Raw genomic sequence first — 19,891 nt, 5'->3', positions numbered from 1 at the left:
TCCAATCCTTTGAGGACGAGATCTTCCGGGACATGCATGGGCAGGGTGTAGTAGTGTACATTGACGACATCCTAGTGTACTCTGCTATACGGGCCGAGCATGTAGCACTGGTGCGCCGAGTGTTGGGTAGGCTGTTGGAGCATGACTTGTATGTCAAGGCAGAGAAATGTCTGTTTTTCCAGGAGTCCATCTCCTTCTTGGGTCATCGGTTGTCCGCGTCAGGGGTGAAGATGGAGGTTGACCGTGTGTCAGCCGTGCGCAATTGGCAAACCCCAACCACTGTTAAAGAGGTGCAGCAGTTTTTGGGTTTTGCCAATTACTACCGGAGGTTTATCCGAGGTTTTGGACAGGTGGCAGCTCCCATTACTTCCCTGCTGAAGGGGGGCCCGGTGCGTTTGCAGTGGTCAGCTGAAGCGGACAGGGCGTTTGGTAAACTGAAGGACCTGTTCACTTCGGCTCCGGTGCTGGCGCACCCGGACCCCGCCTTACCGTTCCAGGTAGAGGTGGTCGCGTCAGAGGCCGGTATTGGGGCAGTGCTGTTGCAACGGTCAGGCACGCCACCTAAACTCCGCCCCTGTGCCTTCTATTCTAAGAAGCTCAGCCCGGCAGAGCGAAATTATGACGTAGGGGACAGGGAGCTCTTAGCCGTAGTTCAAGCCCTAAAGGTGTGGAGGCATTGGCTTGAGGGGGCTCAACACCCTTTTCTCATTCTGACTGACCACCGTAACCTGGAGTACATCCGGGCAGCTAGGACATTGAACCCTCGTCAGGCTAGGTGGAACATGTTTCTGACCCGGTTCGTGTTTAAGGTAACGTACATCCCAGGGTCCCAGAACGGTAAGGCAGACGCCCTGTCCCGGCGGTATGACACAGAGGAGAGGTCCATTGAGCCCACTCCCATACTGCCGGAGTCTTGTCTGGTGGCACCGGTGGTGTGGGAGGTCGATACGGAAATCGAGCGGGCGTTACGTACCGACCTACTCCCCCAGAGTGTCCAGTGGGTCGGACGTACGTGCCGCTCGAGGTCCGTGATCGTCTCATTTATTGGGCTCATACGTCACCCTCCTCTGGACATCCAGGTATTGGCCGGACAGTGCACTGCCTTAGCGCTGAGTACTGGTGGCCAACTTTAGCTAAGGATGTGAGGGTTTATGTCTCCTCCTGCTCGGTGTGCGCTCAGTGTAAGACGCCTAGACACCTGCCCAGGGGGAAGTTACAACCCCTGCCCGTTCCACAACGGCCGTGGTCTCACCTCTCGGTGGACTTTGTCACGGACCTTCCCCCCTCTCAGGGGAATACCACTATTCTGGTCGTTGTGGATCGGTTCTCTAAGGCCTGTCGTCTCATCCCAATGCCGGGTCTCCCTACTGCCCTACAGACCGCTGAGGCTTTGTTTACCCACGTCTTCCGGCACTACGGGGTGCCCGAGGATATAGTGTCTGATCGGGGTCCCCAGTTCACCTCTAGAGTCTGGAGGGCGTTCATGGAACGCTTGGGGGTCTCGGTGAGCCTTACCTCGGGTTACCACCCAGAGAGTAATGGGCAGGTGGAAAGAGTGAACCAGGATGTGGGTAGGTTTCTGAGATCCTATTGCCAGGGCCGGCAGGAGGAGTGGTCGGGGTATATCCCTTGGGCAGAGATGGCCCAGAACTCTCTTCGCCACTCCTCTACTAACCTAACCCCTTTCCAGTGTGTGTTAGGGTATCAGCCGGTTCTGGCACCATGGCATCAGAGCCAGATCGAGGCTCCTGCGGTGGATGAGTGGTTTCGGCGCTCGGAGGAGACGTGGAACGCTGCACACGTCCATCTGCAGCGGGCCATCCGTAGACAGAAGGCGAGCGCCGATCTCCACCGCAGTGAGGGTCCGGTGTACACACCTGGAGATCGAGTCTGGCTCTCGACTCGAAACCTGCCCCTTCGCCTGCCCTGCCGGAAGCTGGGTCGGCGGTTTGTGGGGCCATTTAAAGTCCTGAGGAGATTGAACGAGGTTTGTTACAAGTTACAACGGCCTATTGATTACCACATTAACCCCTCGTTCCATGTGTCTCTCCTCAGGCCGGTGGTAGCTGGTCCACTCCAGGACAGTGAGATAAGAGAGACTCCTCCGCCCCCACTGGACATCGAGGGGGCTCCGGCGTACTCAGTCCGGTCCATCGTGGACTCGAGACGTCGGATGGGGGGTCTACAATATCTCGTGGAGTGGGAGGGGTACGGCCCGGAGGAACGGTGCTGGGTGCCTAGGAGGGACATTTTAGATCCATCCCTCCTGACTGAGTTCCACCGTAGTCATCCCACGCGCCCTGCTCCGCGTCCTCCTGGTCGTCCCCGAGGCCGGGGTCGGCGCACGGCTGGAGCCGCGCGTCAAGGGGGGGGGTACTGTCACGGATTCTGCCGAGGCTGCTCCTCCTCCTTGCTCGGGCAGGCTGCGGCGTTCGTCGACCCGGAGTACTAGCTACTACCGCTGGATGTTCTCGATGTTTGTTTGGTCTGGTCTTGTGTGTGCACCTGTTTCGTATTGAGTATTGATTATGTCACCTATAAGTTTCCCTTTTGGTTTGTTTGCAGTTGTGTGTAATTGTACGCCTGTCCTATTGGTGTCTCGTTGGATGTTTAGTGTTTTACGCGTGTGTGCGTAATCGTTTGCCTCCTTTGTTTTGAGGCCTTTTGTTTTGTCGTTGTGCCTACTAAGTAAAGTCATTTTGGACTTAGCCTCCTTGTCCTGCGCTTGACTCCACCACTGCATCCACATCAGTAATCTTGACACTGTGTGTGTGTAGAGGGTGCATAAGAGAGTCAGGACAAGAGGCGATGACTTCTGGGACCACGGACCAGTGGCCAACCAAGCCACGCACGTATGCACGCACGCAGGCACCACACACACACCCACACAACACAAAAACACACACACTCGAGAACAAACACACACACATTATATTCTAACCACCCTGCAGGGTACCGTATTACATCTTGGACTGTCTACTGAGACTCCATAAAGCAAAGCTCTGGAGGCAGATACATGACTTCCTTCTCCTTATAATCAAATAGTCCTTCATCCCAAGCCAGACCCATAACTCCCCACCCGCTGACTGCCGGCAGCAGAGACAAAGTTCTGGGGGTCAAAGGTCCACGCAGAGAGACAGTCCTGGGGTTCAAAGGTCCACGCAAAGAGACAGTCGTGGGGGTCAAAGGTCCACACAGAGAGACAGTCCTGGGGGTCAAAGGTCCACGCAAAGAGACCGTCTGTGGAGTCAAAGGTCCACACAGAGAGACATAACTCTGCTGATGGATGTTGTCATGATAATGGACCAGGGGTTAGAGTGGGGGTGGATTGGTACACTCGTATAATTTATTTTTGCTATCTAGAACCTAAAAAGCCCTTTAAAGAACCCTTTTTGGTTCCATGGAACCTACCTAGAACCAAAAAGGGTTCTCCTATGGGGACAGCCAAATAACCCTTTTGGAACCCTTTTTTCTAAGAGTGTAGAGGGAGCATGGGCCAGGGTTTGAAATTGACTGGGATTTGAACCTGCACACACTGGGGTTATTATGGTTCCCCAAGCATCGGACCCTAGACCATCCTCAGTGCCCCAATAGCAGGCATTTTTACCGTGTTTCTGTTTTGGACGTTTTCGGAGCATGACAGGTGATATACAGCACTGGAAATAGAGACAAAACAAAGCTACAGTAGGCCCATATTTAAGTGGCGAGATCTCATTCTCACTGTTTATTTCCAGCTATTACTTTGAGCGTGTCAAATCTGAAAGCAAATACTGTCTGAAAACGGGGCCCTTTCATTTCCGATGCCTAGTGGGAGTCATGCCAACGGGAAATAAATGTCTGAGAGCGGAAACAAGCGACTGAGGTCTTAATTGCGAGATTGTGTTCTTCACTCGCCTAGTTAGTGAAATAATGTCTTAATTGTAATTTCATGAGCGTAGCGTTTGATTAATTTAGACGTAAACGTGAACGCTTTCAGAGGCTCCTGGAGGAGGCTGAAGTGTGTTTACACACCAAAGTGCACAAAAGTTAGAGACGTTCCCTCAGGGTTTCCATGATTACATGTCTTCTGTACAACACTCTCTACATACCCTAGCTAAGTTCACACCTATAGGACTCTCACTTCACTGACTTTCAAATACCATTTCTCATTTGCACTTACTTATTTAAGGTTATAAGAGCATGGACGGGTAGAGGAAAGCAAGAGAGAGAGAGTGAGATAAAGGGATAGGCTACTCCAATGAGACAAGGAGAAAGACTGATATAGCGAGAGATTATGTGGTTAATTAAACCTCCATTCAAAACAGAAGAATGGTGCATTGTTAAATGTGAGCACCAGGCATAGTGCGGTGAAGCATCCTTCACTCAAATAATTTTACAAATAGATTGCTCTAACTCAGAAATGACACTGTTGTGAGTGCTCGGACCACAAACAGAGAGAACATTACGTGCAATGTGACTCGTGTCAGTATCATGCCACATGGCTAATTGAGTGTGATAATCACTAGTTTTCCAAAAGCCCACTATAATTGAAACAATCCCTCTCACAATCTAAATGATTAATCAGGGTTGGTAATGAAGCACAACATTTGTTATGTGCAGCTGTTAAGAAATCTGCAGCAGAGGCTTCAGACCAACCTATTTATTTATTTTATTTAACCCTTATGTATGCAGTATACAGATCACTATTAAGCCTAGAGAGAAAAGTATTTCATACATATCAAAGTAATTTTTCTATTTTTAACTATGTTACCCAACATATTTGAGACATCAATTTTGAAGAATGAAACAATCACAGCAAACAGTGAACGTTCCTACAACTTTAGGTAACGTTCCATTGGAGTCCCAATTTGGTTTCCAACTAGCATGACAAGATCCCATGAATATTTTTATAAAACGTCCTGGGGTAATATTATATGATAAACATTAGTAGAAGTACGTGCCATAATGGTTATAAGAACATTTTGAGAAATGTGTTAATCAAACGCTCATTGAGAAAACATTATAGCCATGTCATAGGAACATCCGAGGGAACCTCTGTCAAACGTTCGGGGAACTTTTAGAAAACTTTATAACAATATAACATTCTCAAAACGTCCCTGCAAACGTTCTGTGAATTGCGGGTAACCAGAAATTGTTAGCTGGGTTTAGAGTACAACCAAGTCCACAACAAAATCAACACAAATGCAGAACTCTCAACAGCTATTCCACAACTGTTTACAATAATTGGCAAATGTTCTATTTCTTGGACACCCTTCTCCCCTGAACTGATCAGTCTGTCTAAGGTTAACTTACAAACTGTAGAGGCCATCCACTCCAAATACCAACACAGTAAGAGCACCACCTATAGATAACACTGAGTATATAAGTACGTTTGTACATGAACAGTGTGAGAATAGCACATGAGAATGATAAATAGGCACCTGAGGTGTTGTATATGACTATTCTGCAGTTCCATTTTCTCAAACTAGGAGCTATAGCTACAGTGGGGAAAAAAAGTATTTATTCAGCCACCAATTGTGCAAGTTCTCCCACTTAAAAAGATGAGAGAGGCCTGTAATTTTCATCATAGGTACACGTCAACTATGACAGACAAATTGAGAGAGAAAAAATCAAGAAAATCACATTGTAGGATTTTTTATGAATTTATTTGCAAATTATGGTGGAAAATAAGTATTTGGTCACCTACAAACAAGCAAGATTTCTGGCTCTCACAGACCTGTAACTTCTTCTTTAAGAGGCTCCTCTGTCCTCCACTCGTTACCTGTATTAATGGCACCTGTTTGAACTTGTTATCAGTATAAAAGACACCTGTCCACAACCTCAAACAGTCACACTCCAAACTCCACTATGGCCAAGACCAAAGAGCTGTCAAAGGACACCAGAAACAAAATTGTAGACCTGCACCAGGCTGGGAAGACTGAATCTGCAATAGGTAAGCAGCTTGGTTTGAAGAAATCAACTGTGGGAGCAATTATTAGGAAATGGAAGACATACAAGACCACTGATAATCTCACTCAATCTGGGGCTCCACGCAAGATCTCACCCCGTGGGGTCAAAATGATCACAAGAATGGTGAGCAAAAATCCCAGAACCACACGGGGGGACCTAGTGAATGACCTGCAGAGAGCTGGGACCAAAGTAACAAAGCCTACCATCAGTAACACACTACGCCGCCAGGGACTCAAATCCTGCAGTGCCAGATGTGTCCCCCTGCTTAAGCCAGTACATGTCCAGGCCCGTCTGAAGTTTGTGCATTTGGATGATCCAGAAGAGGATTGGGATAATGTCATATGGTCAGATGAAACCAAAATAGAACTTTTTGGTAAAAACTCAACTCGTCGTGTTTGGAGGACAAAGAATGCTGAGTTGCATCCAAAGAACACCATACCTACTGTGAAGCATGGGGGTTGAAACATCATTCTTTGGGGCTGTTTTTCTGCAAAGGGACCAGGACGACTGATCCGTGTAAAGGAAAGAATGAATGGGGCCATGTATTGTGAGATTTTGAGTGAAAACCTCCTTCCATCAGCAAGGGCATTGAAGATGAAACGTGGCTGGGTCTTTCAGCATGACAATGATCTCAAACACACCGCCCGGGCAATGAAGGAGTGGCTTCGTAAGAAGCATTTCAAGGTCCTGGAGTGGCCTAGCCAGTCTCCAGATCTCAACCCCATAGAAAATATTTGGAGGGAGTTGAAAGTCCGTGTTGCCCAGCGACAGCCCCAAAACACCACTGCTCTAGAGGAGATCTGCATGGAGGAATGGGCCAAAATACCAGCAACAGTGTGTGAAAACCTTGTGAAGACTTACAGAAAACGTTTGACCTGTGTCATTGCCAACAATGGGTATATAACAAAGTATTGAGAAACTTTTGTTATTGACCAAATACTTATTTTCCACCATAATTTGCAAATAAATTCATTAAAAATCCTACAATGTGATTTTCTGGATTTTTTTCTCTCATTTTGTCTGTCATAGTTGACGTGTACCTATGATGAAAATTACAGGCCTCTCTCATCTTTTTAAGTGGGAGAACTTGCACAATTGGTGGCTGACTAAATACTTTTTTCCCCCACTGTATATAACTGCTACTGTGATATGCAAATGTTTTATTTGGTGTTCTCTCCCTTCAATGCACTTTGCATAAGATTGAGCATTATCTTGGCATTGAAAGGCTTCATATACATTGGAAGGAGAAAGAGCGAGAGAGAGAGAGAGAGAGAGAGAGAGAGAGAGAGAGAGAGAGAGAGAGAGAGAGAGAGAGAGAGAGAGAGAGAGAGAGAGAGAGAGAGAGAGAGAGAGAAGTGCCAGACCAAAGGAGAGACAGAGAAGGGGGAGAGTGGGAGACAGTGAGTGAATAAAAGGAGAGCATTTCACACTTGTTGTGCAACTCCAGGGGGCATGAAGACAATTCTGTAATGAATAACACACTCACTATTTGAGTCTCTCCTACAGAGAGGATGAGAAAGGTGCCAAGAAAAAAGTAAAGAGAAAAGATAGAGGGGTCACAGAACAGATTAAACCTCTCCCAGAAGACGGAGAGAGGAAGAAGGGACACAAAGAGGAGAGGAATGCGCCGAAATCTGAAATATAGAGAGAGGATGAATATAATAACAAAAGCAGATTGAAGGGGACAGGTATTCAGTTTCAGGGCAATTGTCTTTTTGTGTGTCACACTTTTTACATTCAGCAAAAAGTCATCTGTAACGATAAGCCAAAGGATATTCAAAAAACGTGAGAGATTAAAATATTGTGATTGCTCCATGACTGTATGGCCAGGCACGTCTCCAACACCATCAATAAGTTTGCAGACGACACAACAGTGGTAGGCCTGATCACCGACAACGATGAGACAGCCTATAGGGAGGTGGTCAGAGACCTGGCAGTGTGGTGCCAGGACAACAACCTCTCCCTCAATGTGAGCAAGACAAAGGAGCTGATCGTGGACTACAGGAAAAGGCAGGCCGAACAGGCCCCCATTAACATCGACAGGGCTGTAGTGCAGCGGGTCGAGAGTTTCAAGTTCCTTGGTGTCCACATCACCAGCAAACTATCATGGTCCAAACACACCAAGACAGTCGTGAAGAGGGCACGACAATACCTTTTCCCCCTCAGGAGACTGAAAAGATTTGGCATGGGTCCCCAGATCCTCAAAAAGTTATACAGCTGCACCATCGAGAGCATCCTGACCGGTTGTATCACCGCCTGGTATGGCAACTGCTCAGCATCTGACCATAAGGCGCTACAGAGGGTAGTGCGTATGGCCCTGTACATCACTGGGACCAAGCTTCCTGCCATCAAGGACCTATATACTAGGCGGTGTCAGAGGAAGGCCCATAAAATAGTCAAAGACTCCAGTCACCCAAGTCATAGACTGTTCTCTCTGCTACCACACGGCAAGCGGTGACAGAGCGCCAAGTCTAGGACCAAAAGGCTCCTGAACAGCTTCTACCCACAAGCCAAAAGACTGCTGAACAATTAATCAAATGGCCACCCGAACGGTAGAGGAAGTTCAGGAGTAAAAACAAACAAAATATAATTATTGTAAAATTGACTGTGTCCATAAAATGTGTACAGTATGTAAAAGCTGGAAGTAGAGGCCTAAGCGTTGTTGTTCAATAGTTTACTCCAATTATTTTTACACTGCTGCTATTCGCTGTTTATTATCTATGCATAGTCACTTTATCCCTACCTACATGTACAAATTACCTCGACCAACCTGTACCCCCGCACATTGACTTGGTATATAGCCTCGTTATTGTTATTTTATTGTGTAACTTATTTTTTATTTTATTTTACTTTAGTCTATTTAGTAAATATTTTCTTAACTCTATTTCTTGAACTGCATTGTTGGTTAAGGGCTTGTAAGTAAGCATTTCACGGTAAGGTCTACACCTGTTGTATTCGGCGCATGTGACAAATAACATTTGATTTGATTTACCTCCCGAGTGGCGCAGTGGTCTAAGGCACTGCATTGCAGTGCTAGCTGTGCCACTAGAGATCCTGGTTCGAATCCAGGCTCTGTCGGAGCCGGCCGTGTTGGCCCAGCGTCGTCCAGGGTAGGGGAGGGAATGGCCGGCAGGGATGTAGCTCAGTTGGTAGAGCATGGTGTTTGCAATGCCAGGGTTGTGGGTTCAATTCCCACGGGAATTTAAAAAATAAAATAATGTATGTACTCACTAACTGTAAGTCGCTCTGGATAAGAGCGTCTGCTAAATGACTAAAATGTAAATTTGAAAATTTGATTTGATTTGTGAGGGCTGTCCAGAGAAGTGAGTTGGCACTACTTGGCAGCTTGCATTAGTGGGTGTTTCCTTTCTAGGCTATATCGTTTCAGTCAGCAATTCAGCTAAAACTTATTTCCCTCCATAATGGAGACATTATTCTCTTGGGGGCCAACACTTGACCAATTGCTTGTCATTTGAAAGGTTGAGCGGAAACTCTGTTATAATGGGGGATTTAATTACTTGTTGAAAACACCTGTCAGAGAACTTGATGAATTGCCAGCTAGGCTCGGAATTAATCATGGCACAGACTTATTGAATTACCATCGCACGCTGGCTCCATGAGTGTCCAACACTTTGGGATATCCCTAAATGTCATCTTTATTTTCATTGTTCACACCCACCCTGGCGGACATTCATCCTTATTCTGAATGACCTATACATCCATGTGGGCAAGGGTGCTGGCAAAGAGAACAATCGGGTTAGAAGACGTCCCATGATTGGTCAATAACAGCACCAATCAAACACCAGGGAATTGAATCTGTCACACCAACTAACATGCTGTCCTTTAAAAGGATCAGGTGACCTACAGTTGATCCGATAGCATCACCGTGAGGTTAAGACCCCCCTACCATCCCCCAAATGATCAATCTTTGATCGATCGGTTTGTATCTGTGTGTCACCTACCTAATCCACATCATCCACTCTGCTACTCTCCCAGGCTGTGAAAGGGCACATGGTGAGCTGTTACCATAGCAACACATGGTGAGAGTGGTAATGGCTTTTGATTAACTGTGCCGACCAATCAACACTTGGCCATGGTGTGTCAGCAGGTTAGATTGTGAGTGTGACATTCAGTGGTGTGACATTCGGTGGCTGTGACCTGATGGGACTAGTGGAATCTGAGGGAATGTGAAGTTACAAATTAGTATCTACATTAAGCACTAGTATACAGAAGAGCTGTATAGCTTTGGGAACCTTCTAGTGAATGACTTCCAAATAAGTACAACCAATATATCTAATCACAACCTCTAACCACTATTTCACCATGAGCAAAGAGTGGCAAGCAGTGGATGCCAAGAGCCATCTACAACCACTGAGAAAGGACCTCCATGGACAACATAACAGCAGTGACCACCTCTGTATCTCAGCACTGAAAAGTCCAACAGCACTGATTTCTTAATAGACATTGTGGCCAAATATATTGGCACCCTTGCACTTTTCTTAAATAATTCCCTATTTGTTCTAAAATACGTTGAAAGAAGGTGAAGGTGCTTGTCCAAGCGAGATATGAGGTCCAAGCGTTTGGATGCAGCATCAGAGGGCCTCATATGGGGACACCCACACAGAACCAGATGCATATAGAACGTGTATGAACTGCATCTCACTGAGATAAAGCACTGCTGCATGCTGTAGCTCACAGACACACATAGGGTTGCAAAATTTCATGACCTTTTAATACATTCCCTGGTTTTCCACAAATCCCGGTAGGAGGCTCCCAGAATCAGGAGGGAATAAGCAGGAAATCCGGAGCCCTCCAACCAGGATTTCTGGAAAAACAGGGAATTTATTGACAGTTCCCAGAATGTTGCAACCCTACACACACACACACACACACATACACACACACACCACACACACACAGAAAGAGAGAATCTGTCACTTTTCTCTCCATAACAAATGGAAAAAAAAACATGACCATGATACACAAACTCTACACACATGCACATACACACGCACACATGAATGCAAAAATAAAACACACACACACACACACATACACTTGAGAATGCTTCACACGGTAGCCAGGCAATCGGGCCAAATTCACTGGAGACTGGAAAAGTGCTTGAGGTTCAGAAATGTGCACACATGATAATGATAGGCCTATTAGGATGAACTTACACTGCCACTCTGACATCTCCTGAGAGGGCTCAGACACACTATCAAGCCCCATCAGTGATTAGAAAACCACTCACATCAATACACACACACACACTTCCCCTCTCTCTTTCTGTCAATGCCTTACACTGATGCACACAGAAACCATCAGTGATTACAATATAATTTATTTGAGCCATACACATGCAAATGGACACACACATTCATCTGGCCTGGTTTAACATCATAGAGACACTTGGTTTGAGACTTTGATGTTGCGTGATTAAAAGAAGACTGGGGAGAACGTAGACAAGAGCTCTATAATAATGTGTATCAAATGCCTGGTTATTAACAGCCTGTTTATACCAGACAATGAATAAAACCAGCTTATAACCAGGCCTATAAATATCCTGTGACAACCAATACATTTCCTCATACATTTTATCACTCCCCCTCATACAGTGGACATACGCATGTGCACATACAGTGCACGCAGACAGCCAAACGCCAAAGAAGGCTGGTTACAGTATGGTCTCAGGGAAGTCACATCCAGAATAAAACACTTGTCAGACAGAAACCAGGAAGGTGTAGATTGGTTATAATACCATCTGAACCTAACAGCTCAGATATCTTCACCAAAGAGTCACTGTACACAGTATAATCCTCTGCTGGCCTTTCCTCCTCACAACCCCATCCTGTGTCAGCTTGGTCCCAGATGTGTTCGGGCCATCTTGTTAATGACCAAATAGGAATAGGTAAGACAGCTCAAACAGACCAGGACATTCCCGTGTGGCTTCAGCTACCCACCTCTAACGTCAATCTCAACCCCCCCCCCCCCCCCCCCCCCCCCCTCTCTGCTCCTAATCCTCTCTCCGTTCACTGTCCCTGTTCTCCTACACCTCCCTCTCTCCTACTCCACCTCTCCTCCATCTCCCTCTCCCCCCTCCTCAGCACAGACCACTCTGGTACCCATACCTTGAGCAGGCGTACAGATGGTAGGAAGGCTGCAGCGCACAGTTTCCTAATGGTCCAGTTCATTGGCCGCGAAGCATCCAGCTGCTGGTTCATGGTTCCCGCTCCACCCGGCCGGCTTTTCCAGGAAAAGAGCCCCTTGGAGGGGGCAAAGCAGCAGAGTCTCCGGCCAAATAGAACAACTCAAATCCCGGCAGAGCATGACCCCTAACACCAGACCACCACCTTCGTCTTGGTCCCCCGGCAGCTCAGCCCTTCCTTCACCTGGGTGCCCTCCTTCCACTCTTCCTCATCCCTCCCTCCCCTCCCCTCCCCACAGATCCACAGGGTCCGATGGCTGAGTTCCAAGCGCCTGGAGCATCCAGCCCTCTCTCCACCTGCGGTATCCCAGTATCCCAGTCTGCCAGTCCACCCAGTGCATACGTTCCAAACCAGTGGAGCAGAACAGAGTAAAGAACAAAGAAAAGGATATGGAGAAAGAGGAGAGAAAAGAGCAGCAAGAAAGGAGAGGAGGAAAGGAGAGGAGGAAAGGAGAGGAGAGGAGAGCAGCACAGCACCGGAGAGCAAAGCAGAGCCTGTAAACTGAGCAGAGTGACAGAGAGCAGCACAGCACGGGAGAGCAGAGCAGAGCCTGTAAACTGAGCAGAGTGACAGGGAGCAGCACAGCACTGTCTCCAAGACGAGAGAGAGAGAGAGAGAGAGAGAGAGAGAGAGAGAGAGAGAGAGAGAGAGAGAGAGAGGGGGGGGGGGGGGGAAGGGAGAAGGAGAGTGAATGGATGAGGCAAAGAATATATAAGGCAGATTGATTAGAGAAAGAGAGAGCCTGAGCACAAGGCTAAAAGAGGAGAGCGAGGACAGGAGATGAGAGAGGAGAGCGAGCGAGCAAGTGAGAGAGAGAGCGAGGGGAAAGATGGAGAGAGGTATGGTGCGTAAGAAAGATGCAATGAGAGGAGTGAGAGTCACAGACATAGCTCCCTTCAGAAATATAACTGATATGGTGGCATTCAAATCAGTATCATTTTTATACTGAATACATATCAGTCATCATCATCCATGTTGGTAAAACCATCAGAATGCTAAAGCAGGCTTTAAAAAAATATATTTATATATATTTTTAAATCAAATTGAAACCCCCTCTTAATAATATTGAGTAAAAATGTCCATACTCTAAAGACCTATGTTTCTTCCGCTCCATTTCACTCTCTGTAGTGTCCCTCTTCTCCATCCCCACCCCCTGTGTGTGTGTGTGTGTGTGTGTGTGTGTGTGTGTGTGTGTGTGTGTGTGTGTGTGTGTGTGTGTGTGTGTGTGTGTGTGTCGAGTGTGAATTATACCGTGACATTCAGGGGTCTCTGTTTTCTTTCACAGGACTTTTTCACAGCAACACATTCCCGCACCTATTTGTGCGCGCACTTGCACCTGCATAAAAAAAAATGATGGGCCTAATAGTAAATACATGTATTTTAAAGGGCAATATGTATTACCTTTTAATGTGGCATGAACACAACCAGTCAAGATGTTTTCATCTGATTGTCAAACAAATCACTTCAAAAAGTATGCTACCAGCGCACGTTGGTCCACTCCAAAATAATGACAGAATCCAAACAGTGCACTGTGCACCAGCCATTTGAGGAAGAAAAAGACATCTGTTACAAAACACCAAAAAGTGTAATGACATTCGGCGATTGTCATTAGGCCTACACTCTTGTAGCCTGAATTAATTGATGCGTCTTACTGACAAATTGACCTTTTATCTAAAAAGAAAAGTTGGGACCCCTGAAAAGGGGCTGAAATACAGGACACAAATAGAGCTGTGTCTGTCCTGAACTCATCAGCGAGGGAAACTGTGAGGGCCCAGTTGAAACAATGTTGCAAGTTCGCTAGCAGGCTGGACCCAGTTGATAATGTTGCATGTTCACTAGCAAAAGCTCAAGACCGAAAACATTTTTTGTCTGGGTTTCATCTTCACCTGTGGGAAGACTTTAATAGCCCCTCCCTAGTGAATGATATTGATTTACACCCCATAACCACAACAACACCTTGTCCACAGGGACAAGATGAGACAAAGCTGCAAACACCTCTCAGTACCCAATAATTAAAACCTTGATAAAAAATGTAATGCTAATGCAAATGACAGATCCCCTCAGCGACAGCCTCCACAAGTTCAGACTGGTACAGACTGATTCAATAATTTTGTGTATGTGTGTGTGTGTATGTGTGTGTGTGTGTGTGTGTGTGTGTGTGTGTGTGTGTGTGTGTGAGAGAGAGAGATTGGTATAACAATGACAAATACACTTAAGACCGTGGGGAGGATCTGTAATAGAAAGTTGATGACTGCTTGTATCAGTTGGGGTCATTACTGTGGTAGGAGTTTAGCTAGGAACAAAAGGGATGGCATTAGCAATAGCAATAATACCAGCACTACGAAATCTGTCATTATTATCAGTGCAGTGATTTACATTTCGACAGGGACTCGCGTCATGTGACTGGTTCCCAGTTGGATGCCCCGGGGCTCATGGGAGAACAGCGAGTAGTGCCTGTGATCGCCGTGGTGACTGGTGAGATGGAATCTATTCGAAGAGCGAGATTGCTGCACTGAGCCCTGACGGCCTCTCCCTCACCGGGGTCGGTGGGTGCATGCAGACCAACACACACACCCACGGAGCCACCCACATCACACCACAGAACCACAGGTTAACCGTTACACTACTGCAAACACACACAGTATTACTCCCCACAGGTTACACCAGTACAACTAGACACCACACACACACAGTATTATTCACCAGTTACTCCATTGCAAACACACACCACACAGTTGCCTATTACTCCCCACAGGTAACAGTCCAAACACACAGGCTGTCAGATTGGTATTCCGATCTCCTTTTAATGTTTGTTTTTTAAAGACAGAAAACAGAAAGAAACACAACAAAGACAATCCCTTAATTGAATTCACCATTCATTCTCACAAGATACAACTTTTAGAGGTAACTCTGACATACTCCAACCCCAGTCACCTCAGGCAATCTCTCAGATGTCAAATCAAATCTAGTTTGGACAGTAAATGACACACCTCTATGATCCAACTGCTTACACAGTGTGTGTGTGTGTGTGTGTGTGTGTCTGTGTGTGTCTGTGCGTGTGTGTGTTGTACGGCAATGTGACCACCAACAGAGAAGTGTCAGACACTCTCTCTCATCCACCCGTTCCTCTTATCCCTCCCCTTGATTGCTCCACTCTATCAATCCTGATTGTGAACCTGTTGCTTTTCTAGCCCTCGGCAGGCAGTTCTGTTGGTGTTCACCTCACACACAGCAGACGAGGGCCACGGTCTTGCACTGTGCTGCCCCTGTACATGCACTAGATGGCAACCCTCTAATGCAGATCACCAGCTCCAGCCCCACTACTTCATATGTATTATGTTTTGCTATGTTGTTCATTGATCATTTAACAATCCTCATCACTGAGCTCCTGAGAACATATTGACTTCCTAATGAAGATGTTTCTGTCAGAAGGCTTCGCATTGGAGAAGTGGATTGTGTCTGCAACACATTCCCACACGCTTGACTAAATCCAACTGGAGCACACACGTTGGCCACCAGAGGGCCTCAGTCCAACATACTAGTAGTCCACTACTATGCAGTGCACTGTGTTTAATTCCATGTTTTCCGCTTCTTGTAAGAAAGAGGAGCGAAGCCCATCAACAACCCAATTACCACTGCAATCAGAAGACATTAAAAAGACAGAGTGAACAAGACCAGACAAGACTGGACTTAACCATCTCAGACTGATTTATTTCTCTAAAGGCACCTTTTACTATCACACTGAGGTGAAAAAAGTACAGAAGGTAATTGGTCTTCGTACAAGACTGGACATTTGATAAGCAAATCTATACAAAATCTTTGAATGCAATGGCAAGTGAAATTCAAATATTTTCTTTCTATTGTGTGACGTTTGTGACAGAATTTTACGCAAAGGTGGGAAGAGGATAGTCTGGAGCCCTGCATTAATACAACATTTTGGGATTTAGACAAACCATTTTAGAAGACATCTCTGCTGCAAAATGTTTTTGACACGTTCTGCCTTCTCCAGGAGTACAACCGAGATCTGCACCTTTGACCACTATTTCTAACCCTATTCCCTAATCATTCTTCGTCCTATTCATACTACAGTATAGGCCTACTTTAGTCTAGGAGAACATAATCAGGTCAGTATCAACCACATCCTCTGACAAACCCATTAGAGATGTGTGTGAGGCGCAAATGTTAACACAGCAGATATATGCAGCATGGCATCCCTGTGTGTGTGTATGTGTGTGTGTGTGTGTGTGTGTGTGTGTGGTGGGGGGGGCACAATTTACAGCATAGTAATAATAAATTATCAATGTGTTTAAAAGGTGTATTTGAAAGTGTTTATATCTGTGTACATTGTGAGTTTGTTCATATGTGTGTATGTGGTGTGTGTGTGTGTTTGTGTGTGTGTGCGCGTGTGTGTTTTTTAAAAGGTACCGTGCATTCAGAAAGTATTCAGATCCCTTCACTTTTTCCACATTTTGTTACGTTACAGCCTTATTCTAAAATCGATTAAATATAGATATTTTTTCATCAATCTACACACAATACCTCATAATGACAAAGCGAAAACAGGTCGGTAGGAATTTTAGCAAAAAAAACAGATATACCTTATTTACGTAAGTATTCAGACCCTTTGCTATGAGACTCGAAATTGAGCTCAGGTGCATCCTGTTTCATTGATCATCCTTGAGATGTTTCTACAATTTGATGGGTGTCCACCTGTGGTAAATTCAATTAATTGGACATGATTTGGAAAGGCACACATCTGTCTATATAAGGTCCCACAGTTGACAGTGCATGTCAGTGGAAAAACCAAGCCATGAGGTCGAAGGAATTGTCCGTAGAGCTCCGAGACAGGATTGTGTCGAGGCACAGATCTGGGGAAGGGTACCAAAAGATGTCTGCAGTGTTGAAGGTCCCAAAGAACACAGTAGCCTCCATCAATCTTAAATGGAAGAAGTTTGGAACCACCAAGTATATTCCTAGAGCTGGCCGCCCGGCCAAACTGAGCAATCGGGGGAGAAGGGACTTGGTCATTGGCCAAGAACCCAATGGTTATTCTGACAGAGCTCCAGAGTTCCTCTGTGGAGATGGGAGAACCTTCCAGAAGGACAACCATCTGTGCAGCACTCAACCAATCAGGCCTTTATGGTAGAGTGTCCAGAAGGAAGCCACTCCTCAGTAAAAGTCATATGACAGCTCGCTTGGAGTTTGCCAAAAGGCACCTAAAGGACTCTCAGACCATGAGAAACAAGATTCTCTGGTCTGATGAAACCAAGATTGAACTATTTTGCCTGAATGCCAAGTGTCGCGTCTGGAGGAAACCAGGCACCGCTCATCACCTGGCCAATACCATCCCTACGGTGAAGCATGCTGGTGGCAGCATCATGCTGTGGGGATGTTTTTCAGTGGCAGGGACTGGGAGACTAGTCAGGATCGAGGGAAAGATGAACGGAGCAAAGTACAGAGAGATCCTTGATGAAAACGTGCTCCAGAGACCTCAGGACCTCAGACTGGGGCGAAGGTTCACCTTCCAACAGGACAACGACCCTAAGCACACAGCCAAGACAATGCAGGAGTGGCTTCGGATCAAGTCTCTGAATGTCCTTGAGTGGCCCAGCCAGTGCCCGGACTTGAACCCAATCTAACATCTCTGGAGAGACCTGAAAATAGCTGTGCTGCGACGCTCCCCATCCAACCTGACAGAGCTTGAGAGGATCTGCAGAGAAGAATGGGAGAAACTCCCCAGATAGAGGTGTGCCAAGCTTGTAACGTCATACCCAAGAAGACTTAAGGCTGTGATCGCTGCCAAAGGTGCTTCAACAAAGAACTGAGTAAAGTGTCTGAATACTTATGTAAATGTAATATTTCCGGGTTTTTTTATATACAGTGCGGAGAGTATTTGATAGACTGCCGATTTTGCAGGTTTTCCTACTTACAAAGCATGTAGAGGTCTGTAATTTTTTATCATAGGTACACTTCAACTGTGAGAGACGGAATCTAAAACAAAAATCCAGAAAATCACATTGTATGATTTTTAAGTAATTAATTTGCATTTTATTGCATGACATAAGTATTTGATACATCAGAAAAGCAGAACTTAATATTTGGTACAGAAACCTTTGTTTGCAATTACAGAGATCATACGTTTCCTGTAGGTCTTGACCAGGTTTGCACACACTGCAGCAGGGATTTTGGCCCACTCCTCCATACAGACCTTCTCCAGATCCTTCAGGTTTCGGGGCTGTCGCTGGGCAATACGGACTTTCAGCTCCCTCCAAATATTTCCTATTGGGTTCAGGTCTGGAGACTGGCTAGGCCACTCCAGGACCTTGAGATGCTTCTTACGGAGCCACTCCTTAGTTGCCCTGGCTGTGTGTTTCGGGTCGTTGTCATGCTGGAAGACCCAGCCACGACCCATCTTCAATGCTCTTACTGAGGGAAGGAGGTTGTTGGCCAAGATCTCGCAATACATGGCCCCATCCATCCTCCCCTCAATACGGTGCAGTCGTCCTGTCCCCTTTGCAGAAAAGCATCCCCAAAGAATTATGTTTCCACCTCCATGCTTCACGGTTGGGATGGTGTTCTTGGGGTTGTACTCATCCTTCTTCTTCCTCCAAACACGGCGAGTGGAGTTTAGACCAAAAAGCTCAATTTTTGTCTCATCAGACCACATGACCTTCTCCCATTCCTCCTCTGGATCATCCAGATGGTCATTGGCAAACTTCAGACGGGCCTGGACATGCGCTGGCTTGAGCAGGGGGACCTTGTGTGCGCTGCAGGATTTTAATCTATGACGGCGTAGTGTGTTACTAATGGTTTTCTTTGAGACTGTGGTCCCAGCTCTCTTCAGGTCATTGACCAGTTCCTGCCGTGTAGTTCTGGGCTGATCCCTCACCTTCCTCATGATCATTGATGCCCCACGAGGTGAGATCTTGCATGGAGCCCCAGACCGAGGGTGATTGACCGTCATCTTGAACTTCTTCCATTTTCTAATAATTGCGCCAACAGTTGTTGCCTTCTCACCAAGCTGCTTGCCTATTGTCCTGTAGCCCATCCCAGCCTTGTGCAGGTCTACACTTTTATCCCTGATGTCCTTACACAGCTCTCTGGTCTTGGCCATTGTGGAGAGGTTGGAGTCTGTTTGATTGAGTGTGTGGACAGGTGTCTTTTATACAGGTAACGAGTTCAAACAGGTGCAGTTAATACAGGTAATGCGTGGAGAACAGGAGGGCTTCTTAAAGAAAAACTAACAGGTCTGTGAGAGCCGGAATTCTTACTGGTTGGTAGGTGATCAAATACTTATGTCATGCAATAAAATGCAAATTAATTACTTTAAAATCATACAATGTGATTTTCTGGATTTTTGTTTTAGATTCCGTCTCTCACAGTTGAAGTGTACCTATGATAAAAAGTACAGACCTCTACATGCTTTGTAAGTAGGAAAACCTGCAAAATCGGCAGTGTATCAAATACTTATTCTCCCCACTGTATATACATTTTCAAAAATGTCTAAAACCTGTTTTTGCTTTGCCATTATCGGGTATTGTGTGCAAAAAAAACAATTTAATCAATTTTAAAATAAGACTGTAACGTAACAACATAAAAAAAAAATGTGAAAGTATACTTTCCGAATGCACTTTATATTTGAAAGTGTTTATATCTATGTACATTGTGTGTTTGTTTGTGTGTGTGTGTGTTCTGTGTGCACGCCTCCATGCATGTGTGTGTGTACTCTAAGCACG

At 46.0% G+C, this 19,891-nt stretch overlaps 1 protein-coding gene across 1 annotated transcript in view; it reads right to left on the bottom strand.

Moving 5' to 3' along the window:
- The window catches only part of LOC311141633 (transient receptor potential cation channel subfamily M member 3-like), a gene marked incomplete at both ends in the record, with an annotated part of 163,498 nt that extends 151,328 nt beyond the window's left edge, over positions 1–12,170 (bottom strand). Inside the window, 1 exon segment of the mRNA XM_084177024.1 lies at positions 12,078–12,170. Within this exon segment, the coding sequence (XP_084033150.1) occupies positions 12,078–12,170 (93 nt within the window).
- Positions 12,171–19,891: the final 7,721 nt, after the last annotated feature.

Source organism: Coregonus lavaretus (assembly GCF_964263955.1).
Source record: "Coregonus lavaretus genome assembly, chromosome: 14".
Lineage (NCBI taxonomy): Eukaryota > Metazoa > Chordata > Actinopteri > Salmoniformes > Salmonidae > Coregonus > Coregonus lavaretus.
This window is presented reverse-complemented; position numbering and strand designations above follow the sequence as displayed.